General features: G+C 54.5%; 1 protein-coding gene across 1 annotated transcript in view; it reads left to right on the top strand.

Moving 5' to 3' along the window:
* Positions 1-8,875: 8,875 nt before the first annotated feature.
* FANCI (FA complementation group I) overlaps positions 8,876-13,540 on the top strand; it is a 19,658-nt gene continuing 14,993 nt past the window's right edge. Inside the window, 4 exon segments of the mRNA XM_034074287.1 lie at positions 8,876-9,011; positions 9,654-9,823; positions 10,394-10,481; positions 11,796-12,151. Coding sequence (XP_033930178.1) covers positions 8,876-9,011; positions 9,654-9,823; positions 10,394-10,481; positions 11,796-12,151 — 750 coding nt within the window.

Here is a 13,540-nt window from a genome sequence, read left to right on the forward strand (position 1 = left end):
TCACCTCTCCTTGCCCAGGTGGAGACGTCCCAGCCCTTCCCAAGGCATCCACTCCACGAACTCACAGTCATGTCTGATTAAGGAAAAGAGAATTTGTCTCAATTAGAAAGAGGCTCCCATATACATGAATGGATGTCAAGTAATTACTGCATGTCACTCACGGCTGGAAGAGAGACCTGAAATTTGGGCCGTGTAAAGTCGCACACACAATTGCGAGTGAGTTACAGGACCTTGGCATGCTTCCGAGCATCCTTGTGCGAGTGCTTTCAAGCCCATCCCCGCAGCTGAAATACACCCAGGCATGTAAAAATACACCCAACCATGTAAAATACCCCAGCCATGTAAATACACCCAGCCACATAAAATACAGCCAGACACGACCCCGTTCTCTAACAAAGGAAATAAAGCCGAGCAGACCTGCGTTGCCAGAGCCCAGAGGAAACAACAACACTGTCTCTTTAATTTTCTCCCCGGCTATCTCATCCTTTACACAAACATCTTTCTCCCCGTGGCTGTCTTCCAGCCTGGTGGCAAAGTGGAAAACATCATTAGGGAGGAAAAAATATTTAGTTTGTTAATCAGTATCCAGTGGTGGGAAACAAGAAAGACAGACGAGAGCAGGGGCTGGCGGTTAGGGCTTAGGAAGGGCCAGCACAAAGCCCACCATTCAGACATCTGGGGCTGGGATTCTCATTGAATTAAAAAACACACAAAGAGCAGAGGCATTTCATGCTCTCTTCACAAGAATTATCATATCTCCCTGGCACTAGGAAACCTTCAGCACAGGAGTGGGGGAGAGAGAGAGAGACAGAGGGGAAAGCGGGCAGGCTGGGTAGAAATATGGGGCAGGGTAAAAGAGAGGCTTTGTTCCAGGGTTGGATTTATGGATGGGATGCGGCGCGGTGCTTTGCGGGGAGAGAGACAAGGCCACTGGCGCGCTGGTCTAATAAGAATCAGCAAAATGTTGAAACAGGGGGCCCATGTGTACCATGAAGCAGGGAAACCCGCGTGTGACAAGCCAAGAGAATAACGCGGTCTCAGAGGCTGTGAAAAGGATGCTGACGTTACGAGATGTGTCTCTTTTCTTTTTTGATGGCGTGTTCAGCGGAGGAGGGGGAGAATGGGAAGCGCCGAGGAGTATAAACAAGAGACCAGCAGCATCGTTCAGTCATGAAAATTAATTAGCTAATGTGCAAACCATGGCTGCCTCTTCCTACTGCCCTGTGAGCGCTCCTCATAAAGCCATGGTGTGTGCGGAGCCTGTGACTGGGAATGACAGGGGCAGATTAGGCAGCTCCTTGGGACACAAGAAACCCACAGCCTGTGCAAAAAAAAGTGAGGAGGGGACATTCAGGGTCCTTGGGGAAGGGGCAGAGCCCAGAGACCAGGAGAAGTTAAAACGGGAGAGACCAGGCACCAAGCTGAGACCAGGCATCATATTTGCTGCAGCAGCACAAATTGGGGTGGATCTCAAACCCACCATTATACAGGGGCCGGTGGACAGCAAAACCATGTAGGGTTTAGACCACGAGCTCTCTGAGGTCAGACCTGTCATGTCCTGCAGGCTCACACCACAGAGGCCCGTCCTACTTAATCTTTGGGCATCACCAGAGGGTCTGCTTTAAATACTAATTGCTCCATGACCAAGACCTGTGAGCTGCTGGGACTTTCCCCACAGCATTACCTGTGGGAAGAGGGGACAGATCTCTGACCTCACGTCCCAGGGCAATTGACCTCGTGTACCAGTGGCCACAAGAGATATTAATAACCAGTGAAGATGAGAAACTCCTGACCAACTCCATGTGTCCCATCCCCAAGCTTTCAGATCCCCACTACAGTACCATGCTTATTCTTCACTGGGAACAGCCACAGGAGAATGAGGGTACACGCAGCAATTACCCTGGAAAAAGGGCCAGAAATGGAATGAGGAGATGCAGAAAGAGATTGGTAGGGAGACAAATAAAGAGAGAAGCCTCTTCGAAGTTGGATGTGCGTGGTGAACAAGGACGGCTGGAAACAAAGGGATGCAAGGATAGAGGAGAGGCTGGGATGGGCATCCTCGGTAGAATGTAGGTAAAAGTTTGAAAAGGAAGCACTAATTAGCACCCGGACCATCACTTTCCATTAATAGCTTGTCACCGTTTCCTTGATGTTGCTGAGAGCAGGGAAGTTGGTATGTGTGATGCTTACCTGTCTCTATCTCATTAACAGAAGTCAGGGTGAGAACAGGTGTTATTGCCCTGCATCCGATAGACAGGCCCTTTGCTGAACTGAGATGCAGGAGAGAGGGGGAAAGTTATGAAAAGGATGCTTGTGAAACACAAGACCATACCCACACAATGGAAACCCAAACATAGGACACTTAGATACCACTTAGATACAACACGCAGGAACAGCCCCAGGCAGGTATCAGGCTCAGGATCCACAGGCAAAAACACTAGGTCAAATCATTATACCTAGGACAAATAAGGCTGCTGGCGAGGGAAATGCTCTGGTATCAGCACAAGTATGGTGCAAGGGGCCATGACTGCATTAAACCCAGGAAAGTAAAACAAAAGACTGCTTAATTCCCCAGGCAAATTTGCTGAACCAGAGCCCACTCGCTAGAAAGACACAGCCAAATGCCCTGTTGAAAGTCGAACGGAGAAACCCCCCCAGTCAACAAGGGAAAAAGAAAGCCACAAAAAGCCATTTCAAGCAAAGATGAATCTGCATCGCACACAACCACCTCCAGAGTAATTCTTCCAGCAGCTAAAAAAACAGAGATTAGATATCCCATGTAATAAACAAAGGCCTCTCCTTTCCATCCAACATGTGCAACAGCTCCTGTTAGCGACACCGGCAAGAGGCAGTGTGCAAGACAAGGCAAGGATGCCAGTCAGCAAGTATCTATGAGATGGTAGCACACATCTGCTGGTGCGTGTGCACATTCCTAGGGACCCCCTTGCTGCCACAAGCACACAAATTCACTGCTCAAGCCTCAGGTTCCTCAAGAGCAGAAGCCCAAACCTCCCAAGGAGTGAACGAGGCAAAGCCAAAGGCAAAGAAAACATCAAGGCTGGGGCTGAAGGAACAAAGGCTTCCTCCTCTCATCTTGGAGACATCTTGGCCATTTAGCCCAGATCAAGTGTAGGCTCTGTTGACTTCCCCATCTATTCAAACAAGCACTGTCAACAGTCTGATAGGTCTTTTCTGCTCTACGGCTTCCCTACCCCTGTATTTGCCGTCCCCGACCAACACAGTTACTGCCACATGCAGAAATACTGCCCTGAAGAGCCCTCATTTAGATTGCGTGGTCAAGCACTTCAAAGTTAGGAAGTGTCCAATTTATGGCTGTCCGTGCAACCTTAATTCCACCTCCATGTGCAGCCACGCTGCCCAGGGAAAAAGGGAGAGAGCTAAAAATAGGCTGTGACTGTGTCATTACAGCCTCGTAAGGGCAGGGAGAAGCAGAATTCACATCTCATGGCCAAGCTGAAAGCGGGCACCCCCCCGACTTGCCAAGCGCTTGCTTTGGTGCCTTTAGAGCCATGTTCATTTTTAATATACAGAAATCACGTGCGTTCTAAACATACAGAAAAATGCATTATTTATAGCTAATAAATAATAGATTGTTTATATAAGCAAAAAGAAAAACAATTGTAGGCAAGTGTAACAAAATTCCCATCCCTCCACCCTGCACCCATCCCTGCCTTCATCCTGCATGGGCACAGTGATTTCAAGCCCTGAGCCTCGGCACAGATTTCTGCCACTCTGAAATCCAGGACTAACGTTATCTGGCAGCGGCAGAAGGCTGCTCTCCTGGGGCTGGCGGGGAAGGGGGACCTCTGGGGCTGGCAGTGCCCAGGCCAACGCATGCACACCCCCCTACACTTGTTCCTTGCAATGCCAGGACCCAGAGGAGTTTTCTGCCAGGAGATGGGGCCGTGCTGGAAGAGCACTGGAAGGGAGTCATGGAGTTGGCCGCAAGTGTCCTCCCACCTTTCCTGGCTGGTCCAGAGCTCTGCAATCCAGTGGTGGGAGTCCAGGGCTTCACCCTGCTCATGGTTTGCTATTATTATTCCAGGGAAACAATAAATTCCAATTTTTTCCTTTCTTCTCCCCCAAGAGGCAAGCGAAAGGAAATCACAATTCCGAACAATTCATAATTCAGCTAAACCTGAAAGGAATTTAAGGGACAAAGAATAGGCATTTCTCGAGCTGAAGAGCTTCCCCCAGCCGAATTTCAAGGGCCCGCAGCAAACAATGGGAGTGTCAGAGGTGCTCCAAAGGGAAAAAAAGTTCAAGAATCTTTACAATAAAAAGTGTTAGGCAACACAGAGGTCAGAGCCAGCTCCTCCTATAATAAATAGCACGACTACCCTACATTAACTATAGGAGACATTTTAATGCAGTGCCTCAGCTTCGTGCTAATTATACTTTTTTCACCGTATTTTGAACCTAAGGAAAAAAATGTCATCAGTTAATTATAACAGATGAGGGAGTGTGAAGACTTCCTCAATAAATAATGCCTTGATATCTCATATCCAACAAGCTGCGTGATCTGCTCTGAAGGTGCCCAGAAATATGTCCTCTCAGGAAATATGTCAAGAAATGATGGTCCCATAAGCTGGCTTTGTTTCCAAGCCTTGATTTTCGGCCCAATAATTAAGTGGGTTTTATGGACTGGGGAGAGTAAAGGTCGTGGGACTGCTGGAATGGCGCCAGACAGAGTCAATGTTGAAAAATAAATAAATCCCTAAATCAAAATGAGATACAAGAGACCTCAGCAAATGCCCCCCACGGCTGCACAGCCGAGCACACAGAAGCGATTCAGTTTCTGGACCCAGGTCCCATCCTTCCTTCTCTCTCAGCATCTCCACAGGAGCCTGGCACGGACATAAAGAGCTTGGTTTGAATGAAACCAAGCCACTGCTGCCAGCCGGGAGGCAGCCGCCACCATCCACCTGCCTTGAGGAGAAGAGATCCCATCCTCCTGCTGCCATGCCACCCTGGGCACAGCCCCCCATTGCACCCCACTGAGGCTGGTGGGTGCCTGGGTTGTTATGTAGGTTCCTCAACTAAACCATCATTCTTTCAGCTCCCTTCCCCACCCAGCACCCCTCACTTCCCCCTCTGAAGAGCCGGGATTTGGCGTGGGAAAGATGTCTTTGGGCTTTTCACAAATCCAGTATCCCCTTGAACCAAAACCAATTAGCCTGGCCCCAAGGTCCTGCCATTGAAGGACTGTCCCTTCTTTTCAGACCCCCGCGGGCTCAATTGCTCTAAGGAGCCTGGATGTGAATGAGCAAAGCCCACTTAAAGTGGTACTTAAGGCCAGACCAGGGTGAAGGAGAAGAGAAAGCCTCTATAGGAACAGCAAGCTGAGTTTCCAAGAGACAGCTAACTGCCGGAGATTGTGTTCTTTTGCTCCCTTCCATTTTCTTTCTCTTACCCCCACTCCTGAGCTTTCAAGGCAAACGCTCCAAACCAAACCCGAGCCCCTGAATAAATATCAGACAGCACCTGAAAACCTGAAAGCCGGAGCCTGTCCCGACTCCTTGTGAACGCTGAGAGCCCGGCGGTGGGCAGCGTGATGCTTCAGATTCATACCAGCACAAGCGCTGGTCCTGAACACATGCACCCAGAAGGATGGAGAGAAGGTGGGTGAGCAGCCTGAGATGATGCTTTTCCAGTTGGGATCTTGGCAAATGCCTTCTTGGACTCACGGGCATGAAACACCAAAATACCCAATCTACGAAAGTCGATTCCTGGCACCATGTGGCGAGGAAGCCAACGGGGTGGCCACGCAGCCATCTTATGCTCACAGCCCTTCCAGAAGCTTAGGGAGCTCAAGGGGCCTTGATGTGCCAGCACCAGAGGCCCCTTAGTTACACCTAGGCACCCACAGCATGAATGGCGTGCATGCACGGCCACGTCCCAAGCACCAGCACCTTGGCATTTGCAGCTAGGAGAAATATCATCACCTGCATTGGTGCCAAATTAGCACCTTCCTTCCACCCAGACATGAGTAAGCGTGTTTCCAGCACATCCCACAGCTGGGATGGATGCTCCAAGCCTCTGAGCTCTGCCCCTTCTCCGGAGGCACAGACAAAACCATGGCAGAGCAGCAGGTAAAGGGAGGCACCATGCGCCTCCAGCAAGGACGTGGGGAGGGAGTGGGAGCCAAGACAGACAAAAGAAATGGCCGAGCCTGGCCTCAAGCGTTGAACCTTCCATCGCCAGGTGATTCCACAAAAATGCCCATTGATGGGATTTCATCCATAACCGAGTTCATCCTGAGGTGGCTCCTTTGAATGGCAGGGACTGAACAGACCTTTCTTCACTTACCCCTGTGCCCAGGAGGGTTTGGCTTCCCAGCTATCTGGTACAAACCCACCTTCACCTTGTGCCTCAAGCCCAACCCACTGCATGGTGGCCAAGTTTTAGGAAAAGATGGGAAATAATGAATTGGAGCACGCGATGTCCCAGGGCAACATTTCCCTGGGGTGAACCAAGAAATGATGTTTCCTATTTATCCCTCCAATGGCACACACCGATTCTTCCATTTCTGGCTCCCTCTGCCCATCCCCAGCTCTGCCTGAAGAACAAAGACAGCACGGCCCAGCTCCAGAAACATCACCCATGCCTGGCCTACACTGCATCCTATCACTCTGCTGGGAGTCCCACCAAGAAGAGAAAGCCACTGGAAAGGGTTGGGAATGCCATGACCTGGGCTCTCCTCCCAGCACAGCCAGAAAAGATGCCTTCCCTTCTGGGTTTGGGCTGCGCATGGGAAAAGATCCACTGAAGCCAACAGCTACGCAAACAGGGCAAAGATCTAAGCCACAAAGAGACCTGTGTGCACCGAAAATCCATGATCTGGCCCAAAGATGGGACCTCTTGGGAACCCTTCTTTCACCGCAACACTGAAAAGACAGAAAGCAGAGACCTGGGCAATGGGCTGCCAGGGATCCTCCAACTGCAGCGGGTACTTCACACACAGGGATTTACTGGGGGGCTTTATCCGCTTCCTCACCTCCCACCCATGCACACATGAGCTGGGGATGCTCGTAACACCGTCACCCATCACTCCTGCCACCTCCCTTGCTAATGGGAGGGGGGTCACCTCCAGCTCCAACACGCGGGTTCACACCAACAATGGGGGTGAAAAGGAAGAATTTAAGTGCCCATAAAAATCCAACCGCGGTTCCTCTCTCCTGGAAACTAAAGGCCAAATGGCCCCGTCCCTGCCTCAAACCCCTTCTGAGGGATCTGCTCCGGGGTGAGTGGACCGAAATGGGGTGAAAAACACCTGAAAAATGAGCTCAGAACAAGCGATTTGGGGCAGATAAAAAATGTAGAGGAGTCAAGGGTGGGTCCTGAGCAGCTGATGGAACAGCAAGGTGAAAGAGCTTGCATGGATCCTTTGTAAGAGTTCACATGTAGACACGGATTTCCACACTTCCATTTTATTTCATGAATTATATATCTATGTATTTATACACACACACACAAAGACATTTATTATATGTGTGTGTGGGTTGGGTTTTTTTTCCCCTCGGATCCTCTTTTGATATTTTCACCTTTTGCAATACAAAGGCAGGGACAGAAATACCTCCTGGGTTGTGCCAGTGCAGAAAACATCCCACCAAACAGATTGTCTCTAACACGCTGGTCGATGATCTCCTGAATTATATTCTTAGTGAATTTGAATGTTTCTTTCCTCCATCCCCCATCAAATCATTACTCCGGAATAAATGCATTCATCAACACCTTGCCCTCAGTTCCCCCCCTGCTTGTTCAGTCGAGTTTTAAAGCATCCACTGAAACCGTTTGCACCTGACTCATGCTAACACATGGAAAGGAAGGGGAGGGGGGGGGGGAGGGGAAATAAATAGGAGAAGAATTGAAAGTGCCACTCACAATATGGTGGAAATAACTGGGAAATTATCCCTTAAAAATAAGCGGACATTAATTAAGAAGGGAAAGGGCTAATTCCCTCCTCCCCACCTCCGATCTCTTCCACAATTTCTGGGATTGCATCGAGCATACATATTCCAGATGGCTGGAGAGAAGGAGGTTGGTTCTAATGACACGTCTTTTGCTGCTTTGGAATGATGATTCATTCGGATCTCGCCGAGAGTCGGTGCCACAGTTGAGTTACATTCTAGAAAATCCGTATCTTTAATTCTGGCGCTGCGTGTGGGACCCAGCAAATCATGGAATTACTGCTGTAAACTTCGGATTAGTAACGCTTTCTAAATGATAGTCTAATCCAGGCCTTCATGCTTTTCAGCGTTCACACTCACACAGCCTTTTCCCTGGGAGGCTTCCTGCGGAATTTAGTGCTGGCGTCTTCCTCTTTCTCTGCCCTTTTTAATTTCTCCAATGACTTCTCATTAGAATATATAATAACAACAGCTCCTCAGAACTTTTCTTTTCGCCCGGTTATAGCCCAATTCAGGCGGAGATCCTTTTTCCTCCTGTGGTTATGCGGTGCTTTGCTGGCCCTGGAAGGGTGAACAAGGCATGTTAGCTTGGCTGGCTGCGTGGCATCTGACGCCATTCCCCCGTGCAAGGAAGGTGGAAAACCTGTCTCGGGGGACACGGGGCTCCCACCTCTAATTGTGGGTGCGGGGAGCTCAGCCCTAAGGTGCTACCCTCATTCCTCAGCAAGGAATGCCCAGCTGCAGGGAAAAGGCTGGGGCAGGGAACCCGCAACCACTTCTAGAGCAGTGGGAGCACGGCACTGCCTCTCCCATCCCACCCATCTCCCGCAGCATCTCCTGGGGGGCAGAGAGCCTACAAACACCCCACTCCCAGACCCAGACACGGGAAGCTTTTCCTCCGTTGCTGTCCACAGCCCCGTGGTGGGTTTCGTGGCAGCGCAGGGATGATCCCTGCGGGACGGAAGCCGCCACCGCAGGACGAGGGGCCGGCGGCGGTGCCCCACAGGCTGTCCCGGGTGCAGGGGTGCCGGGGAGCCTGGCCACGGCCCCGGGAGCTCGGCCCACGCCAGAGGGGGAAACGTGAGGGGAGACTGGCGGCGAGCGCGGTGCTTTGTGTCGCCATGGGAACGGAATGCAGATGTGCCAATGCTTCCCCCCCCCTTTCTTTTTCTTTCCTTCTTTCCTTCCTTTCTGTCTTCCGTTTTCTTTTTCTTTTGTTTTTTAATATTTGCCACACACTGCAATACATTTTCTATCTTAACTTCTGGGGCTAGCAGTGGAGGGTGAAGGAAAGCTTTGTGCCTCGCCAGTAGCTCGGCTCCCAAAGAAGCCCCCAGCCGGCGCCTGGATTCCGGAGGGGTGCACCAGCAGCGGGACCCTTGCCCTTGCATCCCTTTCCATGAAGAACATCCACTTCTCCCTCCCAGCTACGGACCAAAGCAAGAGCCACGCACAGGAAAAGTGATCACATTATCACCAACTTGACCTTCTGCAGGGAGGCCGGGATCAAAACCCGAAGCCGAAAAAAAAGACAGAGGAATAGAGAGAGGAGAGAAGGGGAAACATCCAATAGCGGGGGGGAGGTCGAGATCTGGAACGGGAGAGTGATTTATTTTGGGAGGGCGCTCGCTCCCTCCGTCCTCCCCGAGCCGCGCACGCTGCAGCCAAGGAGCGCATTCGAGGTGTGTTTAAGCCAGGGTTAACCCCGGGTTTCTCTGGCAGTTGAAAGCATCCGCGCAGGGTTCGCCTCCCTGTCCCTGTCCCCGGCCCTCCCGTCCGCGGAACCCCCGGCTGCCGCTGCCCGGAGCGGCCCGACGGGGCGGCGCGGAGCCGTAGCCCTTACCCTGGAGCCCCGCGGGCGTGGTCGGGCCGTCTCTGCTCCGCCGGTCCCGGTGCGGCCGCTTCCCCCCGGGCGAGCAGGTCTGGAAGTCATTTCTACTTTCGGTTATCTAGCTTTATGATGGCTCCACAACACTCATACAGCTAGATAACCAAAAGCAGAAACATCCTCCCGTCGGGGATGCCGGCCATCCGTCCGTCCATCCGTCCGTCCGCTCAGGGTGCGGGCACGGTCGGGGCAGGGCGGCCGGGGCTGCCACCGGGAACCACACACACACACAGAGAGAAAACGGGGAGGGAGAAAATAGAGAAAAAAGCCGATAATAGGAGCGGAGAGGACGAGCGGGGCAGAGCCGCGGCACCGCCGGCTGCGGGGCGGGCTGCGGAGAGCCGGGCCGGGCTGAGCGGGGCTGGGCTGAGCCGGGCGGAGCGGGACTGGGCTGAGCCGAGCCGAGCCAGCCCCGGTACCGGCCCGGGCGAGCGGCGCCCGCGCTCCCGCCCCGCTGCCCAACTTCTACTCCCCTCGCATGGTAATCGCCCCCTTTGGGAATGGACGTCACGCCGCGCACAGCCACTCCTCGACCCCGCATTTAATCAGCGCCCCCCTTTCCCGCGCTTTCCAGCCAGCCCCGGCCCGAGCGGGATTGCGGTGGGCGCTGGACGGGGCGGGCCGGCACCGCTCGGACCGGGACCTGCCCCCTCCCCCCGCCAGTGCGTCCCCTCCCGGCCTGCGCCGCAGGGGCTGAGCCACCGGCGCTCTGCCTTCCCCCCTGCCCCACCGTGCCCCCGCCGCAGCTCCGCAGCAGCCCCGGCACGGCCCGGCGCGGGGACCCTCCTGCAGTCACTTCCCTCTGCCTGTCCTCGAGGCTCTTTGCCCTCTCCCCTCTCCCCTTTCCACGGCCTTTCCTTTTCCTCCTCTTTTTCCCTTTCCGTCATTTTCCTTCCTTTTCCCATCCCTTTCCTTCAGCCTTTCCCGGCCCCCCCCCCAGCGATACCCCCCCCACTCACCGCACCCTTCTCACACCTTCTCCTCCCCTAGTAGTGCCCGCCCCGTCCGGCCTCTGCACCGGGGCACCCTTCAGGCCCCTTTCCCCGCAGCCAGACGCGGGGCCCGCCCGTCCGAAGCCGTACCCGGGGGCTGGGGACGCGCCGCTATCCTGCACCGATCCTCTCTGCTGCCCTTTCCCCCTTGTTTTAATTATTTCCCGTCCAGGTTTCTGCTATTTCCCCGCACCGTTTCTTAAACGCATATGCATGTAGGGGCTAAGCCGGTATGTACAAACACTGACAACGATAATAATAACGAAATGCCAGAGGTGACCACGATTTATCTGGGGTCCTTCCTGACCTATTCCTCACTAGAAATAAAATACAAATAACAAAACTAAGAGCTGTAACCCCTCTCTTGTTCTAAGCATCGCCTTCCTTTAATCCGAGGCGAGGGGAAAACGTGACCGGCTGCAAAACGAGGGATCCGCGAAACGAAGCGACCGCGGCTGGAGCAGCGGCGGCGGAGCGCAGCCCTCCGGTCCCGCCGGCTCCCGGCGAGCTCCGCTCGGGTTATTTATTTCTCTCTCTCCTCGCCTCCCCCTCCCACATTATCCTGAAAGGAGAAATTAGGAATGGAATAACTAAAATCCACCGGCTCCATCAGGCTGAGAGCTGCAGGACCGGCGCTGCCAGCCCCGCTGCTCCCGGCGCCCGGGAGAGCCCGGCCGCTGCCCGGCTCCCTGGAACCGCTGCTTGCCTGCAGCCTCCCGCCTAACGAGAAACAGGCTCGGGGGTGCCCCTGCCGCCCCGACGGGGCTGGGGAAGGTGGGGAGAAATCCGTGCTCCGTCCCCAGCCCGCTGGTGCCTTGCTCGGGAGCGCGCTTGGCCGGGGTTTATTTTAATCTGCCCCGGAAAAAGGGGGATAAAAAAACCTGCCACGGGTCGGATTCCTTCATCTGCTGGCCCTGGAATTTCTCCTAATTTCTCGCTGTCGCTGTTGGGGTGATCACTGCCCGTACGCTCCGGGCCGGGCAGGAGAAGGCTCCCGCTCTCCCCACCGCCTCCACAGGGCAGCCCGAGGGTGCGTGGCCGGCGGGGCCGAGAGGACATGGGGGGTTCGCCTGGGCTACGGCCCGGCTCAGCTTCCTCCCACTGGGGGAGCCCCGTTACTCACCGGGGGGAGCAGCGTGGGGCACCGCCGGCAGCCTCCCCCTCTGCCGGGGCCGCTCCGGCGGCGACTCGGCCCCGCTCCGGCCCCGCCGTCCTTGCGGCAGCAGCGGAAGGGCCCAGGCGGGCAGAGCCAGCCCCGCCGAGCCGCAGCTCTGCCCGGCTGCGCCGTACGAGCTCTGCTGCCCGCAGCAACCGAGCCCCCGGCCGCCGTGGCTGCTCGGGTGAGGATGCTGCGGGTGAAGCAGCGCATCTCGCCGGGCTGCTCGGGCTGGGATCTCGCCTCTCTGCTGCTCAGAGCAGGCGTTTTCCTTGCAGAAATGGACATAACATTGTCTTTTTTCCTCTGCTCCTTTTCGGCAAAGCCTTGCTCTGCTCGGAGCCCTCGCCCCAACCCGCTCGGTGCAGACAAGCCCCTGCACCTGGGAGAAAATCTACCTTGTTCTTGGGGTATTTTGGGGGTATTTTTAAGGCTTTGTGGGTTTTTTTTGTTAATTTGGATTTTTTTTGGGTGGGGTTGGGGTTGGTGGGATTATTTTTATCATATTTTAGGCGCAATTTGTGCAGGATACGTACAAAATGGCTCCTTGCACAGCGCAGAGCACCAGCGAGCAGCCCGGGGAGGGATCGCGGGGCTGCCCGGGTTCCGGAGGCGTCGCATGAGGGACACGGGCCCGTCCTTCCTCTGCACACGAACCCATGAGATTAAACGGCCGCGGCTGCGGGCGGCCCGACGGGACGGGAGGGGCGGCGGTGCCGGCGGGCTCTGGCCATGGTGCTGACACCGGCTCCTGCGCTCCCGCGGAACATCCGCGCCCACACCCGGCCTCTGCTTCCCGTGTCCTCACTGGGTGAAGCGGAGCCGGCCGCACCTAGGCGAGCCCGCGCCCGTGGTTCCACCGGGCAGCCCCGGGATTATTTAACGTGATCGCCCAGTACCGAGTCCGCTGCCTTCCCTTCTTCTACGTCCTGCGCGTCTGACGTCACTTTTCTTTAATTAGGAGAAGTATTTTTAGCCAACCTGGAGTAACCCCCGCGCATCCCCGCAGCTTCTCTTAATTGTAGCTGTGGCTGTTCGGGGGTTTGCGGGGCTGGGCTTGGGCTTATTTCGCTTTGTCCTCCCGCAAAATCGGGGCTTGGCACAGGAGCTGCAGCTCCCGACGGGCGTGAGGAAACGCGGTCGCTTTGTTAGCAATTAAAAGCCGCCTCTGAGCAAGCCCCGGCGCTGAAAAGGCAAAACGGCGGCGGCCCGGCCCCCGCTGCTCTTTTTTCTCAGCCGCCGTCGGGGGCCGGGACCCAGGCGGGGCCGGTCCCGGAGCGTCCGGCTCGGCGGGGAAAGGGGCGGCTCGGCCGGGACAGGGTGGAGGCACGTCGAGGGGATCCAGCCAAGTGCAAGAGTCTTCGGGCCACCTGCACTGCTATGATTCGGGTTTCCTAAGCTGAGGCCTAAAACGGGTTTCACTTGCAGGAGATTGCGGGGGAAGGAAAAAAAAAAAGGTATAAAAGGATAAAAAAGAAAGGAAAAAAAAAAAAAAAAGAAAAAAAAGGGGGGAAGAAACCCCAAAAGATAAACACAATCCCAACAAAATCAAACCCCAAGAAAAAAAGCGTTT

The sequence above is a fragment of the Melopsittacus undulatus genome, unplaced genomic scaffold (genome assembly GCF_012275295.1).
Source record: "Melopsittacus undulatus isolate bMelUnd1 unplaced genomic scaffold, bMelUnd1.mat.Z mat_scaffold_806_arrow_ctg1, whole genome shotgun sequence".
Classification (NCBI taxonomy): domain Eukaryota; kingdom Metazoa; phylum Chordata; class Aves; order Psittaciformes; family Psittaculidae; genus Melopsittacus; species Melopsittacus undulatus.